The 21,438-nt window shown below is 42.1% G+C and overlaps 5 protein-coding genes across 9 annotated transcripts; 2 read left to right on the top strand and 3 right to left on the bottom strand.

Annotated features, from left to right (window-relative positions):
* Positions 1-5: 5 nt before the first annotated feature.
* LOC119222224 (uncharacterized) lies at positions 6-4,576 on the top strand. Of its 5 annotated transcripts, none has more exons than XM_037478679.2 (10): positions 6-201; positions 291-312; positions 776-895; positions 1,514-1,623; positions 1,747-1,867; positions 1,945-2,002; positions 2,202-2,224; positions 2,497-2,601; positions 2,923-3,197; positions 3,297-4,576. In XM_037478679.2, the coding sequence occupies exons 1-10, from the start codon at positions 136-138 to the stop codon at positions 3,726-3,728; spliced, it is 1,332 nt and encodes a 443-aa protein (XP_037334576.2). In that variant the 5' UTR covers positions 6-135; the 3' UTR covers positions 3,729-4,576. The 5 variants fall into 5 exon arrangements, with proteins under 5 accessions (XP_037334576.2, XP_037334573.2, XP_037334574.2 ...); XM_037478676.2 differs by having other exon boundaries at positions 2,202-2,251; XM_037478677.2 differs by having other exon boundaries at positions 1,945-2,028; positions 2,204-2,224; positions 3,297-4,575.
* Positions 4,577-4,745: 169 nt separating this feature from the next.
* On the top strand, positions 4,746-9,136 carry actr8 (actin related protein 8). Its single transcript, XM_037478668.2, has 13 exons — positions 4,746-5,039; positions 5,290-5,460; positions 5,791-5,901; positions 6,032-6,136; positions 6,220-6,393; positions 6,483-6,576; positions 6,717-6,849; positions 7,182-7,335; positions 7,515-7,610; positions 7,734-7,874; positions 7,985-8,294; positions 8,399-8,562; positions 8,736-9,136. Exons 1-13 carry the CDS (start codon positions 4,905-4,907, stop codon positions 8,877-8,879), a joined length of 1,932 nt encoding a protein of 643 aa, XP_037334565.2. The 5' UTR covers positions 4,746-4,904; the 3' UTR covers positions 8,880-9,136.
* A 768-nt stretch (positions 9,137-9,904) lies between these two features.
* selenok (selenoprotein K) lies at positions 9,905-11,476 on the bottom strand. The gene is made up of 4 exons (XM_037478683.2): positions 11,344-11,476; positions 10,728-10,818; positions 10,431-10,505; positions 9,905-10,004 (listed from the first exon to the last, which is right to left on the bottom strand). Exons 1-4 carry the CDS (start codon positions 11,360-11,362, stop codon positions 9,905-9,907), a joined length of 285 nt encoding a protein of 94 aa, XP_037334580.1. The 5' UTR covers positions 11,363-11,476.
* Positions 11,477-11,589: 113 nt separating this feature from the next.
* LOC119222225 (uncharacterized) lies at positions 11,590-13,571 on the bottom strand. Its single transcript, XM_037478682.2, has 2 exons — positions 13,472-13,571; positions 11,590-13,042 (listed from the first exon to the last, which is right to left on the bottom strand). The coding sequence occupies exon 2, from the start codon at positions 12,853-12,855 to the stop codon at positions 12,202-12,204; it is 654 nt and encodes a 217-aa protein (XP_037334579.2). The 5' UTR covers positions 12,856-13,042; positions 13,472-13,571; the 3' UTR covers positions 11,590-12,201.
* A 622-nt stretch (positions 13,572-14,193) lies between these two features.
* On the bottom strand, positions 14,194-15,872 carry LOC134131229 (uncharacterized). Its single transcript, XM_062562949.1, has 2 exons — positions 15,278-15,872; positions 14,194-15,083 (listed from the first exon to the last, which is right to left on the bottom strand). Exons 1-2 carry the CDS (start codon positions 15,569-15,571, stop codon positions 14,394-14,396), a joined length of 984 nt encoding a protein of 327 aa, XP_062418933.1. The 5' UTR covers positions 15,572-15,872; the 3' UTR covers positions 14,194-14,393.
* Positions 15,873-21,438: the final 5,566 nt, after the last annotated feature.

The raw sequence follows: 21,438 nt of genomic DNA, 5'->3' as shown, positions 1-21,438 counted from the left end.
GTCACTGAGATGTAATCCAACAAGTGCAGGCGAGGAAAAGCGTCAGAGGCTGTGGATTGAAGAGGTTTATGTAGCCCTCGTTCATCTGTTTGTCCATTATGGTTCTATGTTCATTCAGGTAATAAACAGGTGTCGATGATGAGGGCAGTCGGACTTATTTTGCTCTACTGTCTCGCTGCACAGGTGACATCACAAGAAATTGTAAGTTATCGACTTGTCGAGCAAGTAACTGTTTCTGGGATGTAAATATATGTGTATATAGTAATCTATGTATGGGATTTCTTTCTCAGGAAGTGGAGTGTCACGAATCTGGTATGTCCTTTATTATTAATACTGTTGATGAGGTCTGACCTCCAGCGTTGCTGGTTTTAAAGAAACTTTGGGTTTCATTTCAAATTAATATTTTTTGGCCAATACAGAGACCATCTTCTAAGCAATTTTTGACTGTTAATTTGTTTTATTTTTATAGATGTAGTTGTTTACTACATCGTATATATAGTTAGCCCATCAGAATAAGAAAGAAAGACTAACTAATACAACAATACAGTTACTAATACAGTTTATATTTCATATGGGGGCCAAAGTTATTCATTTGCTCTGTCTGCCTGATTTTTAATTAATTCTGTAGTGAAGTCAGCGATTCCAAACTCTCGTGAATATGTATGTTTTTACATTGAGCTTTACACAACTAAAAGTACAGCTGAATTATCTGACAACATCAGATTAAATGTCAGACAATAATAATAGGGGCTAAAAAATATTGAACCATTGTTAGTTTCCTCAGAGTTCCCTTCCTACCATGACACCTGTCCGTCTTTACTGGTGGACCTGAAAGTGGTGCGAGTGACTGATGGAGAAAGAAAAGTGAACATAAGCTGGGCAATCAACATTGATGGTGAGATACAACACTTGAAACATAACAGTTGGTATACCTGCGATCTTGGGCAAATGAAAGCGGAAATTTCCCAGAAACTCTTTTTCTCGAAAAGGACTTTAATCTGTACTAGACCATGGTACACACACACAATCTAGAATAAAGAGACCTTTATCGATTGTGTTACGGCAGTACAAAGCAACACCATGTATTGCCATCTTCAGGTTACTGAGCTCTGTTAGATGATAGATAATATATATATATAATTTATAATAATGTTATAGACAATGCCCTGACCTGTAACTAAACCAAAGTATTTGTTAAAGGATCTATAACATCAAGCTGACTTTATGGAAGCTGTTCCTTTGCTACAACAAAATAAGCTTGTAAGAAACAATGAATACATTTTAAACCCTGTTAGTCATATTTTAATGTAATCTGTCTTGTGCTTGTTTGACCTATGCATCGACTTCAAACTCACAGCCCACCAATGGTAGAGAAACAGTAAATGTGGTTTTGAGTGTGTGTGTGTGTGTCTAAATGTTTGTGCGTGTGCCCTCCCACACAAATAGTTGTGTGAAAGGGTAAACATGGAATGAGAGCATGGCATTGACAATGTAGGAAACTCTCGGTTTGCAGCTAGTATTGAATATCTGGAAGGCACCCGGATAGTGATTGACGGGGGATACGCGTACATCTGTGAATACAAACCAGCTCTGGCAAAGGCAGACCTCCGTGGATTGCAGCAGGTTATTGAGTCTCGACTACTACATTTCTTTGTTGATTATTATTTTTGGGTACACAACACGACTCACATACATTTTAGACTTATGGGAGGGAAATGGAATAACTGTTGTCTTTTTCAAATCTAGAAACAATTTTATTATTTAGTAAATGCACCCTGCGGCTCAATCCTCATCCAAGGTGCCAATCTGCCAGTGACTCAAGCGGAAAGCGGCCTCGCATATAAGTATGACATAATCGAAATACCATGTAAGTTCTTGTTTTATTAAATGTCCACTTCCTTTGATACTTCATAACATTTTTTTAAAGTAAAATATTTTTTGCAGGTGTTACCCCAAACCCGTCCATCACAGTTACTAACCCAAAACCTATCACAGTTACTACTCCAAAACCTATCACAGTTACTACAGGTGAGCAATCTCTTTCTTTTTTTTTGCTACTGAATGTGTGTATATAATACATAGTAAAAATACATTCTCATTAGGAATGACTGCACATTTCTTCAAGCACTTCAATGTAATCTAAATATTACTACATTAAGTAAAATGGGGAATTGTTTTCATTTGTGTTTCTTTGTCTCTTTAGAATTAAAAGAACCCGTCCCTGGTAATGTCTATTTCATAATTAGTAAAGGTTGGCAATCCAATTTCTTTGCTAATGAATGTATGTATATAATGCAAAGCAAAAGATATGACATTAAGAGATAAGGGATTGATAATTCTAAGTCTTTGACTAAACTTATTTTTGGAAAATTAAACAGAAGGTAAGATCAACTTTTTAGGTTTGACCATTACTTGAAAGAAATGCAGTATAATCTAAATATAATTGCATTAAGTTAAATGGGTAATTGTTTTATTTGCATTTCTCTGATTGTCTAGAGTTAAAAGACCCTGTCCCTGGTATGGTCGACTTCACCAGCATAGCCTCGGCCATCTTTGGAGGACTGGCCGGTTTGATGACCCTGGGTTCCTGCTATATATTATGTAACTACAACCATTTTTATATCTAATATATATTTGTTTAGTTATGAAAGGGACGTGTAGGGAAAATAAATTGTTAATTTGTGTTCAAATTAAGACTGATGCACAGACTCACTCACCGATCTTGAACACAAGCATTAGACCTGTCCTCAGTAACATAGCTACTACATCCATATGTTGGAAAATTGCAAAAATTCTCCCTAACCTTTCTGCGAAATTGCAAAGGAGCTCAGCCTTAAGCAAAAAGTCTTGTTAGCTGCAAACAAAATATGCTTCACCTGCTAGATGTGTAGATTGAATGAAGGAAGTGCTGAAATTCTGCAGATACAAGATATGGAGCAAACGTCGCCACGTCATTGGGTTTCAAAAAGTTGCCTGCACCTCCCATGGCCCTCGTGCCCATCCTCGTGGTGTACCCTGCTGAGGATCCAGCTTTCCAGGGGGCCGTGGTGGCCTTGGTTGAGTTCCTGCACTCGTACGGCGGATGCAGCGTGGCCGTAGACATGTGGCAACAAAGGAAGATCGCAGAGCTGGGCCCAATGCGCTGGTTGGTAGAAAAAGTCAAGACAGCACAAAGAGTCCTCATTGTCTTCCCAAAGGTAGGAAGTACCTTCTATGCAATATCGAATATATCATGTTTTAACTCACTGTTGCTATGAGTGATTTTAAAAACAACAACAACAACTCTCTCTTCTCAGTCCTCTTCAAGACGCAGCCGCTGTCCTCCCGATCACACCTTCCCAGAGCCTTCGATCCCAGCTTCAGCTCTTGACCTTTACCCCCTAATTCTCAACATGGTGGCGGGCCACGCAAAGAGTTCCAGAGAACTGGCTAAGTTCTGCGTCGTGCAGCTGAGCGAGGAGCAGGACCCCAGGCCTTCCAACCTCACCCCTGAACTAAGGGCCTGCAAGCGTTTTTGTTTGATGAAGGACTTGACCAAGCTGTGCAGAAGTCTTCACAGCACGGATCGGGATGAAAAGAAGATATCTGATTTAATCTTCAGACCGAGGATCGTCTACAGGGAAAACTGTACAGCGAAGTTAAGGGAAGCTATAAAAAAAATCGGAGGACACCAGCCAAATATTTCCAGAGAGGCAGAACCATTGAAATCTGTGGTTACCATTATTTGAAGATGAGTTTGAGGATGGGTCAGAATAGTTTATATATAATATATAATAGTATATAATATAATAGTTTAAGAGTTTTTATTACGCTTTCTACAGTGCATTTTAGTGTATCAATTGTATTTCAGCATAGTCCTTTGATTATTTTGCTAACTGAAACACAGGCTTGATTAATTTGTTTGAGTTTTCCAGTACTGCATATTGTAAGAAGTTACTCTATTTTGTAATAACGCCATTTTTGGTTTTCACCTCAAACATGCTGGGTTAGTGTATCATCCGGCATCATTGTCATTTTGTAAAAATTAAAAGAGGATGAATACTGTCAATTTCCCTCTTCTTTGTTTGTGTAATAGATTTAAGAAATAATGCATTTATTATCTGTATTTAATTTGAAATTATTAAATTGTCTCGCATTAACGAAAGAGGTGGCTACAGGACAGACCTGCATCGTCTGAGCCTGAACGGGATTAATACACGGTTCATACCCATGTGTCAGGGAAGGGATGAATGAACAATCCTATGCCAAAAATGCCAAGGGGCCCATAAGACCAGGGGCTTTGTTAAAAGTGTCGCTGAGCAATTTGTTTTTGTTGTTTTTGTTATTTTTGCATTTCCATGGGATGCGTTACGCAAACTTATGTACAAACGATTACCTCGCCAGGATTTGTAGTCAGTGTGCTGTGGACAAGTCTTTACCGCATCTTTGCTCTACAACCACACTGACATCTCAATTAAGCATGTTTTGGGGTCTCTGTCTTTAAATGAAATGAATGTTTACATTCCAAGCTAAACAGTGCTGTTAGTCTACTGCTTTCCCTCGTCACAACCCTAGTGGCTGGTTATTAACAAACGTTACAGTCTTATTTTACAGTTGTTTTTTCCACTCAAAATATTACATACTCAAGTTAAGTAACTAAATGCAAAATGAGAATAAAAAGTAATTTCAATATGATGATAGGTGATTACCTTCGTCAAACACAAGAGGCAGTGCAGAGTAAAAATGTCTTTCGACAAATAGAAGCCGCCAGCTTGTAGCACGTGATCAAATACGGAAGTAGAATCTACTGCTCCACAACTTTCTAAGGTGCTCGGTTACGATTGCATGTTGTTGAAGCACAAAGACGTCGCGACTCAATATTTATCACCATCAATCGACTTAGTCGAATACATTCATCAACAACAATGACTCAGGCTGAGAAAGAGCAGGACAACGGGAAGGAGAAAGAAAAGGAACGCGACAAGGAGAAAGAAAAGGAGCAACAACGCGGGGTGAAAAGACCCATCGCTCCTCCGGTCATCCCGGACCCGCTTCAGGAGGTGAGGTGGGAAGTCCAGGGTTTCAATGCTCCCAAGACTGACCGCGAACAAGCGTCCGTGTTGGACTCCACTTATGCGCGTGCAGCTGTAAGAGAGGGGCATCCCTGTAGGAAAAAAAAACCCTTTAGCGAGTAAAGGCCGTTAGCGCACAATTCCAGTGATTTCAGTTGTATGATTTGTAATAACTGTGCACGACGTGGCTGTTTGTGTTGATCCCCTCCCTCTGTTTGCACACGTTCTTCTCTCGCAGCAAATACAGAGCAACTTTATAGTCGTCATCCACCCTGGTTCAAGGACGCTGCGCATCGGCCGAGCCACAGACAACCTGCCGGTGGGACTCCCGCACGTGATCGCGCGCAGGCACAAACAACCTGGGCAGCCTCGGTATGAAGACGCCTGGCTGTTGAGAGACGGCTTGAATGTAGGTTACTCATGACCAGATACGGCCCAGCCATTCGTTCGGCTGCTCATTGACATGTATTTTTGCAGATTAAAATAATAATTGTGTGACGTCTATGGGTTTCTTTCCCAGACATGTGTTTTACAAGTCTTTACAATATGATTTGTAGGCAAAGGCACCACCGCAGAAGGACAATAATTAATTTAAAATGCTATTTTAACACCTTTTCCCCGCCTTTCACACGAATGTGTGATTTATACATTGCTGTAGGTCTATTACATTTTTTTGTCATCTTCCACTGCGCTCGAATGAATTTACTGTGTGTGTTTGCATCTGCTTCCTGTTTGACAGAAAGCAGAGAGTAATGAGCAGAGGCAGAACGGGCTTAAAATGGTGGACCAGGCCATCTGGTCCAAGAAAATGTCGAACGGAGTGAGGAGAACGCCTGTATCCGCTGAACAGGTGTGGATTATGAAGGAGAGAAAGTTGCTGCATATGTCATCATTTAAATTGTGTGGGGAGTTTTAAAAAAAAAAAAAGTGAAGCTGTGTGCAGAAATTCATCTTTTTTTTTTTTACCTGTGTGAAAAAAGGCCAGAGCTTATAACTGTCAGATCCGTCCGGCAGTACTAGAGAGCAGCTCCAGGGTGAAGTGGACCAACACAGCCCACCAGCCCCATCATCTTGTGGGAGAGGAGGTCAGTCCACGTTTCTGATGAAATAAGGCTCCTCCTTTCGGTTTCATCCATTTTGTTCTCCTGCTCTCCCTCTCTAAATGTAGGCTCTTCATGTAAATCCTTCTGACTGTTACAACATCCACTGGCCGATAGTCCGAGGTCAGCTTAATGTGCATGCTGGTGCTGGAGGCTCCCTGACCGCCGTACTGGCTGACCTCGAGACAATCTGGAGTCATGTTATTCAAAAGCAACTGGAGATTCCCCTCAAAGACTTAAAGGTAGGAGAAAGCTCCCCGCTCAGTATCACAAAAGCCTTGTGCGACTAGTTTTCTCATGTTAAAGCTTCTCTTTTGTGACCTGTTGGCAGTATTACCGATGCATCCTACTGGTCCCGGACATCTGTAACAGGCAGCACATCAAAGAAGTCGTCAACATGTTGCTGCTCAATATGGGCTTCTCAGGTATTAAGTGTATGGCTGCATACACAACTAAAATGTACATACACAATGTAATCCTCTCCAATAGCAAATTTAAGGCAGGCTGGGTCTATTGGCAACGCCTCATGCTCTGTGTGTGTGTGTGTTTGTGCGTGTGCGTGCAGCAATCATCGTGCACCAGGAGTCTGTGTGTGCTACATTTGGCAGTGGGTTGAGCAGTGCTTGTGTGGTGGATGTAGGAGACCAGAAGTCCAGTCTTTGCTGTGTAGAGGATGGCGTGTCCCATCGGAACTCCAGGTGGGACTGACCCCGTCTATACTTAATTTATTACTATGATGTACTAAAATTGCAGATATCAGGGATCCCTTTTACACAACTGTGTCATACACAGGATGACAATACTTAATGTTTGATAAATAAATCATTTATGGTTTGTTTTGCCCCCCAAAAATGTCACAGTGTTTTTTTTTTTTTTTTGCATTCCCTTACAATAACATTACCGTTAAGCATTAGGTTTGACTTTCCCTCATAATATTTGTTCATTCCCTCTAGTTGGTCCAGTTATGACATGACAGGGAGAACCAAGCGTCGGTGACATGGTGTTTTCTGTCTGTCGTACTTTGTTGCAGATTGTGTTTGGCTTATGGAGGCTCAGATGTGACCCGCACATTCTTCTGGCTCCTGCAGAGAGCCGGCTTTCCATACAGAGACTGTCAGCTGTCCAGCAGACTGAACTGTCAGCTGCTGCAGCATCTGAAAGAAACCTTCTGCCATCTCAACCAAGTACGTGTTGGTCAGCAGGATGTAAGGGGGGGGGTGGGGGGTTGGGGTCTGTTTTACTGTGGCGTCAGTTATACAACTGCTTTGTGTCTTTTTATATCACCGTAGCCCTTTTCAAGAATGGAGAGAGAAATCTGTAGTTATTCAGATAAAATACTAAATGCGTATTTTCATTTCAATAGGACATATCAGGACTAAAAGATCACGAATTCCAGATCCGTCTCCCAGAAGCCCCGGCTCTTCTCTACCAGGTTCGACTGGGAGATGAAAAATTACAGGTAATTAAGTCTTATATTCTATTTTCCGATGTTCAGTCTGGAGCTTGTGTACTGGAAGTACTTTCTTATCCACGGCCGTATTTGCGTCCCCTCCTTGATTTTTCTGCCTCGCATCTCTGTTAGGCACCTATGGGTCTTTTCTACCCCACCACATTCGGCATCGTAGGTCAGAAGATGACATCACTTCAATACCGTTCCCAAGGAGACTCAGAGGATCCTCATGATGAACACTACCTGATGGCTACACAGAGCAAACAGGACCAGGTAACACTCAGTAACACAGATATTGTAAAGTAGTTATTTCTTCGTTAAGTAGAGGCTCTTTGATACCTGTCTTTTTTTAAAAACAATTATTATCCAATTTTCTTCACAAGTCCTCCAAATCTGCTGCAGACCGAAAGGGTTTGTCCAGACCCGGGGGTGGTTTGGAGGGGGAGATGAGCAGTCAGGGAGGGGCTGGGGAGCTCTCTGACCTAAACAGGAGCTGTGGGAGTGGCAGCGGTGGAGGAGGGATGAAAGTGGAGACGGAGTTTGGGCCTGCACAAGGGGAGTGCCTGATGGGGGTCGGGGAGGTGGAAGAGCCCCTGTCTGCTCACCTCTCCAGGAAGACTGCCATCATGAGCCAGTTTGAGAGCAAGGCACTGGGCCTGGATAAGGCCATCCTGCATAGCATCGACTGCTGTGGTGAGGAAGGACGCATGTAATGAGGCATCTGGAGGACAGATGGTTTACATCGCTCGAGGTGTCATATTTAAGCTCATCTTGTATTTTTTATTATTTTTTTTTAGCATCCGATGAAACCAAACGCAAGATGTACAGCTCCATCCTTGTAGTGGGAGGAGGGCTCATGTTTCAAGGTGCTCAGGAGTTTCTACTTCACCGCATCATCAACAAAATGCCCCCTTCCTTCAGAAGGCTGGTGGACAACCTGGAAGTAATTACGCGGCCAAAGGTAACGTAGACGACGTTGGACAGTTGTAAAGTCGGATTCAGATCAAAGTTGCATGTCGGCTTTTCCTTCAGATCAGTGCTAAACAACATACTGTACATACACCCTGCAGACATGGGTACATTCAATACACAACTTCTCTGATTTTCTTGTATATGGACGTGCATGTGCTCTAGGACATGGACCCTCGGCTCATATCATGGAAGGGTGGAGCGGTGCTGGCGTGTCTGGACACCACTCAGGAGATGTGGATCCATCAGAGGGAGTGGCAGCGGTTTGGTGTTCGAATGCTCCGTGAGAGAGCTGCTTTTGTCTGGTGAATCCAAACGCTGAGTCCACACTGGAGGTGTAGCGGGAGCGGCTCGTTCAGGGCAATTATAGTCCGGCTAACACCATGTTGAAAATTTCCACCAAACAAACAACCCTCATTTGTTATCATCCAATAGAAGCCCAGATAGTTGTTATTGTATAACTTTAAAAGTTGTATTGTATTCTGTAAATAATATTGAAACTGTTGCCTTGTTTCAAAAGTTTGGATGTGTGTAAATAAACCCAACCAACTTGGATAAACATTTGATCATGACTCAGTAAATCCACCTTTCTTGGAGTTATGAACATATTGGATTGAATTACAATTTATAAACCCAGTAACTCAGCTTGTAAGAAGTACAAGCATCTCAGTTTAAAGTGCCTCCAGTTTACTCGTCAAAGACAATACCCCTTATATTTTAATAAGTAGTTAATTTAAGTATTAAGAACAGGGTCAAAGGGATACCACCTCGATTTGTCCTTACTGCAGAGGTCTACACAGAGGAGTGCTGTGTCGTCACACAATGTGATATTAACGAAACTCAGTAACATGTCTAAACATTACACATTTTAATTGAACAAAGATACAAAAAAAAAGACAATCAACTTTGATTTCCAGGAAGAGGGTGACGGGGCAGTGTGGAGAGCTGCTGCATCGGCCTCTCTGGCCCCTACGAGTAGGAATTCCCAGAAAGGCGTCAAGAAACTGCTTGTCGCAGCGGCAGCTGACGAAGAGGGGCCTCAGCACTGTGACATCAGCTTTCTTTAGGTTCTCAGCAAGTGGACACTGTGCCAGGCCCCACGCCTACACATTTAGTGTAGGCATTTACCTGGAGACAAATGAGGGTTATACGATGAAGGAGTTAGATCTTCACATCATCTCCAGATATGTGAGGCAACTAACAAAACGAGTTATTTTTAAGGCCACCAAAAAAACCCTGATCTGACTTTGTTATAGGACTTCCATAAATAGATGTCACAAGATATCGGGATGGATTTTATCATATGGGTGACGTTAATTGAAAAAAAAAAATCCTCACCTTCCTCATCCTCCCCCACCCATTGGTGGAGCAGAGGGACCTGCACCATGGTTAATTCTCCCCATACGCCTTCTGCCACCAGGGGGACCTGGAGGACTGAAAACAAGTGACAGAAGCAAGAACATAAAATAAGGATGGAGGTCTTAAAATAGGCCATCGACTATATTCTAATTTGTCTTATCCTCTCCTATTTAAAAAAAACAAAACTTAAACATCAACGAGGAGCACACTTAACTCACTATGCTGCTGCTCATTCAGGGAAATTATAGTCCAACTAACAGTGTTAAAATTTTCCCCAAACAAATAATTGTGTCATCCTAGTGACACAAGTGAGGATTGCCACAGTCTAAAATCATGTTTAAACTGCAGCCTCCAGGTCAGGAATGTCCTTGGATTAAGGACCGTTTTAAAAGAGGATTCTAGTAACAAGCGGTTTTCCCTCAGACATTGGATTAAGGTACCGTCAATGTTAAGGGGGATTGTCCCCCGTGTTAGTGACAGTAGAGAAATGACTGGGCCTACCCTCTGCCATCACTGAAGCGGGACGCACCAGATTTTCCATCCTTCGTCATGTCAGGGTTAAGTATGGTCTTGAAACTGTCAAGAGGACAAAGAAGATCAGTGTGGTGTCATGAGGGTGTAGAAAAAGCATCACTGTCCTTTCGACATGACAACAAAACAGACACATTTTACATTAAAAAATGGTAAACACCAAATTCAGACTTCAGCATGTTAGCATGTGGAGGCCAACATAACCGTTTAGCTCAAAGCAGTCCAGCCAACAATACAATAAACAATATTATTTAACTGAGCACTTACAACAGGCCGATAAAATCCACTGCTCCCCAGAAGAGATCGACCAGAAAGGACAGTCGCCATGGCGACTGGGACCTGCTGTCCAGAACCTGACCTGAGAGAGACGGAAAGCCGTGTGAGAGGATTCAGGGATCTCTGAATGGAAAACAGAAAAGCTTGCGACGTCACTGGCATTTACGATCAAGATTACTTACACATTCCTTCCTCAGTTTGCCAGTTAATGGTTTAAACACACAGGCCAGCAGCGAATCAGAACTTATGAACGCGACACAACACACATTGCCTAACATTTGATATAGCGTTAGCACTCCAGCTACTATTAGCGGAACTAACGTTATATGCTGAGCAATAGATGAACCACTAGTGGATATCTCCTTGTAAAAAACTTTGTTTGTTTAAATGAGCAGTCCCTCCTGCTCCGTAGCTATCTCGGCTAACTGCTAATGTGCTAACTGTTACGTTAGCTGTATGCAGCTTAAAGCCGCGCTACAACCACACATTTCATGTTGAAGTCGTAAGGTTTAACTGGAAAGAAGAAGGTGTGTCAACACAACAGCTAGCGTGATCTATTTTCACTAAAAATCTGGAAATTGTTGAAGGCACAGGACAAACCACTCACCGTTAGACACGTACACCATCTTTAACTTAACAGCTTCCACAGCTTTGTTTACAGCTGAAGCTGCACTTCCGGGTTTGTTGGTGTTGCGTCATTCTACGCAGTCACAACTGTGAGAGACGTACACGTGCATCAGCTGTGGAAATGAATCAATTGATTAAACAGGGCACGTTTGTCGTGTGTGTTGCGTTTATTTTTATGAAACAGATACACATTAAATTATAAACGATGTCAGAGGCATTCTTTGAGTCCACACTTAAAATATTTATTTTTAGTAAATATCTCAGATGACAGTTTTCCTTACTGTCTATTGAAAACTGTATCTCCAAATTTCCTTTGACTTAGTTCTGAAAATTGAAGGATCAGGTTGTCCTATATGGATTGAGAAATTCTTCTACATCTTGGATTTAATTAACTGAGGAAAAACGAGCCAATGGCAACATTTTCTAGATTCTCACTGGACATGACCATTACAAACAAATGATCATATAAAACATAATGCAATTCTGACGATTCAACCACAAAAACTTTTAATGTAACAACAATCATGCCCAGATACAGCAGTAAAAAGCAACAGAATACAGCAGCGGTATGAACCAAAACACTCAAATATTGTAATACTTGTGTTTTTTAGTACTGAATACTTCCCTCTACATTATACATTCAAATTTACCATTCACTTGTTACAAAGGAATATGAATAAAGCATGGGAGGAGTCCGAATTTTGCATGAAAAAATAAATACTAAAACCTAGAAACTGAAACATAATTCCAAACCCAGTGTCACGGTGGTCAAAATAAGGGATGATGTTCCCTTAACATGAACAATGAGGACATCTTAGAAAGGCAGAAATACAACGCACTATTCTGTTACACCGGCCTGAGGTTCAGGTCCCCTGCTCTCTTCACGCAGCTTTTTTGTGCTGTACTCTTCCTCACCAACGTTGGATTCAGGTTGGATCCTCTCTCCTGTGTAGTACTCTTTCACATGAGGTTCAGATACAGGTATGTTTTGCACCGTCTTTTCTGTGCCCCACTCTTTGTCCTTGGTTTGCCTTTCAGGTCTTGTGCTCTCTTCACAAGTTTTTTGAGTGTCAATCTCTTTTTCAGTTCCAGGTTTAGTATTCTTTCCATCTGGCTTCTGTGCGTCGGCCTCCGTTTTCCGACTGGCTGCTCCTCTAAAAACACCGGCTTTGTGGAGCTCTCGGCGTATCGTTTTTACTGACACGGTGTGAGAGAGTTGGCTATTCAGCTCTGAGGTGATTTTTGAGGCTGTATACTCAGGGTGCTCATCAACTATCCTCAGAAGTGTCTGTCTGTCCTCTTCAGTGAGCTTTGACTTGCGCCCGCTGTTCTTCTTTGCTGATGCCGTTCGTCCATGCTTGATGTACACAGTCATGACTCTGGAGACCGTTCCCCTCGCCACATTGAACAGCTGTGCAGTTTTTGTGACGGATGCACCCGATAGTCGTGCAGCAACTATTTGGCATCTTTCAAACTCTGTTAAATCACTCATACTGCGTTTAACCCAGTTATTTAGGTGCTAACAGCTTCTTTTGGAGCACATGGACATCTCAACTGGCAGGCAGGTAGCAGCTGCTATACTTCACTGTTGGGTGCTCCAAGTCCTCTGTCATTCGGGGTTTCCATTATTTAGTACACTGGAGCGGAGAGATCCCGGGTAGGTGAACATCCAAGACAGTCTATTAACGGATAAAAAAGGGAGAAGAATTAACAAAACGATATTGCATTTGTTTGACACATCTCACTACAGATGTTGTTTTAGTCTGAATCCAGTGACGATGACGTCATCAGGACTCAACCATCTGAGACAGAACATACATAACAAGCTGTACTATATAATCAAATCAATTCTTACTAAAGTACAATAGGCAAGCGGCAACTATACACAAGTAGAGAAGCTCATTGGCATCCGTTCGGGGTTTATCGACAGTCACGATTTTCAATTAACTCGATGTTAAATTAATCGTGGATGCTGTAATTTAGGCTAATCAGGTCCGTTAGCTGTGACGCTAGCACCCTTTAACAAAATAGGGTTTCAGAGTGAAGGTACGTTTTAGGGTTAAGTGCCAGTTTACAGGAGTCTGTATTATTTATGCCGTTTTACTTACAACTAAGACTGTGTAAGTCGGCAGCATGTCCCCCGCTGACGTTACTTTGACATCGAGCCGCTCAGCCGTTTGCCGGAGAGACGTGAAATAGAACTTCCGGTCCAAGGTTTTCATAATAAAAGTGTCACGACGACCGTACGTTACTCAATTTTTTTTACTTTACAGTTTTTCTCCATTGGTTTGGCTCAATTCTTGAAACAGAAATTACATTCTCAAAGCTCTTAATGCATTTGGTAAAATAGCCTATATGGTTCAGCACAACTACATAGATCACCTTCAAAAGGTCATATCTCACCCAAAACAGTTAACTCAAGCTTCAAAACCAAATCATTTTCTCATAAAAATAGTCAGTGCCCCCAAAATGAAAACTTCCTTCTCGATTGCTGTGGCTCATCTATCTCTCGAAAAAACGACATTCTCAAAGCTTTAAATACATTTGCCAAAATAACCTAGATGGTTTAGCAAAACACTATGGCACACCTGCAAAAGGTCATATCTCTCCCAAAACAGACAACTCATCAGTCAAAACAAATTCCTTTTCTCATACAAATTGTCAGTGCCCCCAAAATGAAAAGTTCCTTTGTCATTGTTTAAACACTGCAGGTCAAAATGTTTAGATGTTTTGTCACTATGGCAGTGGACCATAGAAATATCCTCATGTGCACATTTCAATCTTGGCTTAGTTCTTTGACACTGAATGGTTACTGTAGTAGATGTTTTCTTTCCAGAATAATATGTGTATCAAACAGAAAAAAGAGGAGCCAACAAGGTTTCACATCACATACTGTATTGCACTTATACTGCCATGGAAATTGTTACAGTAATTGCAAAACAGAAACAGAAAATGTGTACAGCAAAAAATACTGTAAAAAAAAGCACATCAAAAATAAAATACAGTAGGAAAGTAAAGCAAAGCTGGAGTTCAAAGCTGGAGTTCATCCTCACTCTCCTGCTCATCCTCGCGCTCACGTCTGTCTGGCCACAGATTTTCATCAACATCGCATCTGATATTCTCCCTTGCTATGCAACGGGGGAAGAATCGCCGTGCATGCCTCAACCATCCCCTGCACTGATCTGCTGTGACATCGACACAAGCAGCATCCATTGCCTGGAGAAGAGACCTCTGGTTTAGAGCCCGATGCTCATACACCCTCCACCGCCATGCAGAAAAAAACTCCTCAATAGGATTGAGGAATGGGGAGTAAGGCGATAGGAGCACCATCAGCATTCTTGGATGGGCAGTGAACCACGCCCTAATGAGTGGGCCACGGTGAAAGCTCACATTGTCCCACACAATCACATATGTAGGCAAGTGAGGCCCTACCAAACCCCCCTCATGTAGAGGGATAAGATCAGCATGCAGGTGGTCCAAGAACACTAGGAGCTTCTGGGTGTTGTATGGGCCAATACTTGGAATGTGAGTGACTACACCATTTTCTGAAATTGCAGCACACATAGTGATGTTGCCCCCGCGCTGTCCTGGGACATCCACCGTTGCCCGGTGGCCAACGACATTCCGGCCACGCCGTCTTCCTTTGGCCAGGTTGAACCCAGCTTCATCAACAAAAATGAGGGTGTGAGGGTTCTCATTCGCCTCCAGCTCCATTATTCTCTACGATACAGTAAACACAATATTACTGTAAATTGGTTATGCAGTAGAATCAGACAACAAATTACATGGCAATGTTCTGCGTTCTCTGCAAGTTCAATAAACTGGGCTCTATGCGCCACTGCAAACAGGTCATAATGATATACACCGCATAACACTGTACAATTTACTAGGCGTAGTGCACACCACTGCTTTACCTGTACATACTGATAGCGCAACTCCTTGGTTCTCTCAGAGTTCCTTTCAAATGGAACTCTGTAGAGTTGCTTCATGCTCATCAGATTTTTAATCAGGACCCTGTCAATTGTCGAGATGCTGACAGCGTTTACGTTTTGGAAGATGCCAGCATTGTCCTCTAGGATTGTGGTCCGGATTTCTCGCAGTGTGATGGAATTGTTGGCCACGACAATATTGCAAATTTCCTGTTCCTGTTGTTGGCTGAAAATTGCTCTTCTGCCACCCGCACCAGGTTGTCTTGCAATCCTAGACATTAGAATTCACAAATAGACACTATTACCATTTGTATTTAGTTGTTTTACTTTTACTTTAGTTCAATACATTTGAATACTACAGTTAGTAACTCTACCACCAATTATTCCATAGTTGACTGAGCACATACCTGTTTTCCCTGCGGAATGTTTGGATGATCGAGGACACTGTAGAGCGTGGCACATTAGGCTGAACTCGACGACCTGCCTCTGCCATTGTGAGGCCATGGTTGACCACATGGTCCACAAGTGTAGCCCGAATTGCATCTGGCACAGCCTGTTGTCTTCGTCCTCCTCGGCCTCTTCCCCCTACTCCACCACCACGCACCCTTGCTCCTCTTCCTCTTCCTCTTCTTCCTCCTCTTCCTCGAACAGGCAGTTGCCCTTGTTCGTTTACCTGGCCATGTGCTTCCATGTTCATAAACTACTGAACTTGGTCAAGCCCTAGATATTTGATGGAAGCATTTATACTCCTGGATAGCACCTGTCAGCTAACTAAAATGACTGTGTGATTGGTGATCGGATGTGAGTAACTCCCCCTGATTAGTAAAATTCTAGTTGCACCTGAAAATGAAGCCGATGATCCATATTATAGTATATACCATGATGTTTTTCATGGTATTATGTGCCTGAACGATTTTGACAGTGGAGTGAACTATTGTGCAGGTGATGATGTACACATGGAAATTATGCCAAGATGTTTTGCAGAGAACAACCACTTGACTGAGAAGCAACAGTCAGTTTAGACCAGCAAGGTGTATTCAATTGGCAATTGGGCTAACTGAAGGCAATTGTACCTAACCGTTTGCACAGATGTGCTAAATCATTTGAAATGTGTGCAAGCTGTAGGCAATTGTTCTTGTCATTTGCAAGGAGTTTCTAAAACAATTGCAATTTGATTAAAGGAATGAGAAATTCAAATCTGTTGTGAGCAAGTGCCCAGTGGTTTGGAGGTTTGCACGAGTTGTTTTGAGAATGTAATTTCTGTTTCAAAAAATGAGCCAAACCAATAGAGAAAAACTGTAACATCGTATTTTTTAATTGAGCAATACAAAAAACAACGCCATAATATAAGTGCCATTCCTGACACAACATTGGCTTTTAAGGATACTAATATCCATTGCATTTTAAATGAAAGAAGCTCCACATTCAAAGTGCTTCCTTGGCATTTACCGTAACAATATTGTGTTCACTTTAGAGCCTCTAGAGGGCAGCAGACGCCAAAGTTTGTTAGACACTGTTACTGTCTGACTGAACGCCGCACTCATTAACAAACTAACAAGGTTTATACACAATTTCTTACACGTTTCTGACCCTTTTGGTTCTTAGGTGACCCTTTGGCAAAGATTAATGAAACAAAAAGAAACGGCTCAACAACTCTCAGGGGTTGAGTGTCTTTGAAGCAGCTTGTGGTGTTACTCTGCAGCTGCCATGACCCGGGATAGAGGGGAAAAGGTCAGAAGTTCAGACAAAACAGGACAATTCTTCTGAGTGTTGACCCATCAAGGGGGGAAAGGTCATAAATAACAGTAAGGCAAAGAGAATGGGGATCACATGTAACAGGATGAGCCAGAGAGAAGGTAAGAAGAGTATGGTTTTCCTCATTAAAATGTGTACTAATATGCATTTGTAATGACTAAGTTGTGGCCTAAATAACATGTCCTTTCCATTATCTCCTTTCTCCCAGGTCATGACTTATTCGTCCCCCTTCAGTGGTCTCCTGGTTCTTTCTCTGAATCAAAATCTCAGCTCCATATTTCACCCAAATTTATCGAGAACTCACTCTCTTCAGACTTCTATCTTCTTGAGGTTGACTGAAGTCAATAAGGGGAAATAATCTGCAGTTATTGACTGTTGAAATGTCTTCTGTGTGGATTTCTCTCTCTATTTCCATGGCTCGCTTTCTATCTTTTGACTTGAATCCAATGTCATTCACATTGGCATTGGTGTGTGTGTCTGTGTGTGTGTGTGTGTGCACCAAGTGTGGAAGTAGTCGTTTAATTGAAACTTTTGGATGAATGGATACATTTTAATAAAGTATAACATTTGTATTTAAAATATAATTGAAAATGGTACTGCAGATATCAGATAATTTACGTTTGAGTAAGGACAAGTACACTTCACTCCGTTCTTACTGCCTGGCTGACATTCAGCTGTCCCTCAGAGATGGTGCTTATCCCTGCTCATACAGGTAAAACTAATCCATCCTGGTAATGTAGTTTAAAAAATTCATTTCCAGGGGAGGGAAGTAAGCAGTGTTGTGCTGTGCAGTGTCTTTTCTCTTAACATACACACACTGACTGGGTCACACGCTGAAACACTGCAGCCTCTCCTAATCAACTGACATGTAAAGTCTTTCAATCAGACGTAGGTTGCATCTACATCCATCACTGTGGCTTGTAACAGGAAAGACTGTTTGATTAAACGTGCGTCTGTGTTTTGTCTGCAAGCCATTTTATCTTTTTAGGATACAGGCCATGCTGATAAGGACACATCTTTTTTTAAATAATCCTAGATGGCTTAGAGTCATATGCATTGGCACCATGAGAGATTATGGACACATAGATTTTAAATTATCATGAAAATGAAGAGCAGGAAGCCAGAAGTTTCAAATGGCATCAATTAGTTAAACAAATGTGATTTTCCTTACAATCCGGGTCTTTTTTGTGGTTTTGGCCATCATTCGTCAAGGTGCCAGGTTCAAGGTGGAGGGCAAGAAACGTTGATGGTGAGAAAAAAGGTGGAAGGATGAGGACAGGAAAAAGGAAATGAGAATAATAAGATTCCGAATGAGGATGAGAAATGAAGATGCTTTTGTGGGCTTCGCTGCACAATTCTGGACATGAAAAAAAGATGAGGAGCAACATAGAGAAATGTTAGCAGGCTGTTGGTAATTCTTTTTTCCTCCTTCTCGCGCCTATTTCCCTTTCACCGTTCCCCAATTACTGCAGCTAAGTGGGTCTCAGCTGGTAACGGTTATCAGGGATTAGGACACAGTTCCTGGCTGGTGATCCGTGCATGTAGACTCAATAAGTCACTGCAACTGATAAGTGAGAAGAAAATTAATTGATTAGGACTGAACTGTGTGTATATAAAAGGGCAAAATGATAACCTTTGGGAAACAAGTGATCACTTTATTAAACATTTGGAGGAGACAAGAAGGAGGAACCAGAGAGAAAGAGTTTATTGACTTGTTGGGCGCACACACACACACACACACACACACACACACACACAAACTCAGAACGGGAAGATTTTTGACAAAGCCAGTGGTAGTGGATAAATGTATTTTGTAGGAAGGCCGTGTTGGTGTCTGAGTTGTAAATCTAATCACCCTCGGGTGTAAGTCCGTAGACATGGCGAGGATTTGCATTTCTGTAGCTGTGATATTATGTAAAAATTGATGCATTCACATGAAAGCACCTACATGTGGCTACTACTTTAAAAATCGTTGGACATTTTCCAAACTGTTTAATGATGATGCGTTGATCTGTAAAGTAGTTGGTCTAACCATGTATATATCTTTAAATTACATGTTGTACAAATGTGTGGCGTAAAATGTAAATATTATTCCCCACTGCATGGGAGAGGATTATTGTGATGTCTGTTCAGTTAGTCCGTCATAAAGGTAATACGTTGTGTTCATCAGTTCATCCATCAAGTCAGTCATAAAAATGACCAGATGCAGGAAATTACATGTTAACTTAATGAGTAGCTGTGAATTCCTGAATGACAAAAACTCATTACAGGAGCCCATCATTTCTCCAACTGCGTAATACTTTCCCTCCGAGTGGAGGCCGGGAGGAAATTTGGAGAAGGCAGAAAGTAAAAAGGTGAGGAGCGACGAATGAGCCAAACGGAGGTGAAAGAAGAAGAGGACAGACGACTGTAAGGATGTGACTTCTGAGGGTGAACTACGCTGCAGCTGGGAGGGGTCGAAGGTCAAAGTGCGGCCTTTAGGGAAATGATCATGCCCTCATGAATCATCATGGCAGCTTGTAAGTGTGTGTGTCTGTGTGTGTATTCCCATATGTGCTTGTTAGTGTGTTTGCCCGTGACTGTATGCGCCTACGACTCTGTGTCCACTTCTTCACTGATTAATGAAAAGCAGAGTTCAGAGGTTAAATTCTTCTACTGGAAATATTTAGACAGTCAAAGTAAAACAGAATGAATTATTGAACAATTGTGTCTTTCTGTATTTCTGGTGTTCAACATGTATTGCAAATTCATTTTCGTAATGACTCAACTGAAGAGTCCAGGCTTCATACCCCTAGTGAGAAAGGGTCAGACAGCCTCGGTGTGCAGTTGGACCTAAAGAAAGCGTGTCGTCTAACTCTGATTGGCCAGGAGAGGAATGCACCAAGCTGCTCTCAATTCTTCATTAGCAACCAGTTGCCACATGCTGCTTCACAGGTGATCTTGATGAGCATCTAATTAACTCAGAGGAATAGTTCCGTTCAGCTTTAAACAAATAAAAGAAGCTGCATCTGTTGTAGCTTTGAGTTGTGAGCCGGCACTTCTCGAGGGAGGTGCACCTGCGTTGCACCTCACTGCGGTTCTTTCGCTGTGTCCAGTATTAACTTTTGTTAATTAGTTTCTTCAGCCAAAAATACAAAGCCAGGACGAAAAAGAATCGTGAGATAGCGACCATTCTGTGCTATTCCTGATGTAATTTAGGACATGACAGCATAAGTGCTCCATGTTGTGCAGGCGCATGTTCTTTAAATGAAATGGTCTGTGAAATGTCCTTAAAAGAAAACAGGATTTTCATTCATGGTTTACTCTCCTTTTAACCCTTTCTCTCAGGAGAACAAGAAAAACAGCCTGCTGAAGCTACTGTCGCCTCCTACACACTAGGTTAGGAAGTTACTAATGAATACATTAAAACATCGGTCAAATATAAATGAGATTTAAAATAATTTGTGGTTTTTGACTGATTGAACTACAGTATAGTATAATTTCTTAATTTGTCATTCGTGTGTGTGTGTGTGTGTCCAACTCCAGGGTCACTAACCAGAACAACTTGATCTCCTCTAATAGCCTCTGACAGTAGGAGTGAAGCGTCTCTGACAGCTATCGACCAAGTTCTCTGGGGCAGGTGTCCCCTCCGTCTGTCCCTCATCGCCGTCTGATTCACCTCCGTCCCGTCTCTCAGTCTAAGCTACTTTCACAAGATCGTCGTTAACTTGAACTCACTCGAATGCACGTTATCACCTCATTTAAAAGGCAGTGATTGTGGATTTTTGCCTAAATGGGGAAAACACGTGAGCTTCTTGAAAGTGCTTTTTGATGGAAAGCTGTCGCCCAGCAGCGTTTACAAAGATCAGGTGCATGTTTCCACGCCAAGTCCAGCCATCTCTGGAATGTCAGGCTGATGTGGTGTCTGATTCCCACAGTGAAAGCCTTCTTTGTCCTGAATATTCATATCATCTCCATTAATCTACCATCACACACACACACACACACACATGCACACACTCACAGACGCAGACACACATCATACCGGCAGTCCCCTTGAGAAGATAACAGCAGGCCAATCACTGCGATGGCTTCCAGGTCACCTGTCACTGCTGGAGGAGGGGGGTCGCTCACTGGCGATGGAAGACAGAAAAACATTATTAACAAGGAGAAAAAAACCCGGAAAGGGCCATCTGATTTTTATTTCTGCTACCTTACTGAAAGGGGAGAACAAACCACAGACAAGTCGTGTATATTTTGCTTTGCAAAGGGGAAGCCCAGCCACACAGCGTATGCAGTGTCGACTTCCGCCAAACATCCCTTTTCACCAGCCTTTTATTGCATCCTTCACACATACACAACAACAGGGTGGAACATGTGGGGGCTTCCTCTGTGTTCTAGAGGGGTGCAGA

This window comes from Pungitius pungitius, chromosome 1, assembly GCF_949316345.1.
Source record: "Pungitius pungitius chromosome 1, fPunPun2.1, whole genome shotgun sequence".
NCBI lineage: Eukaryota > Metazoa > Chordata > Actinopteri > Perciformes > Gasterosteidae > Pungitius > Pungitius pungitius.
This window is presented reverse-complemented; position numbering and strand designations above follow the sequence as displayed.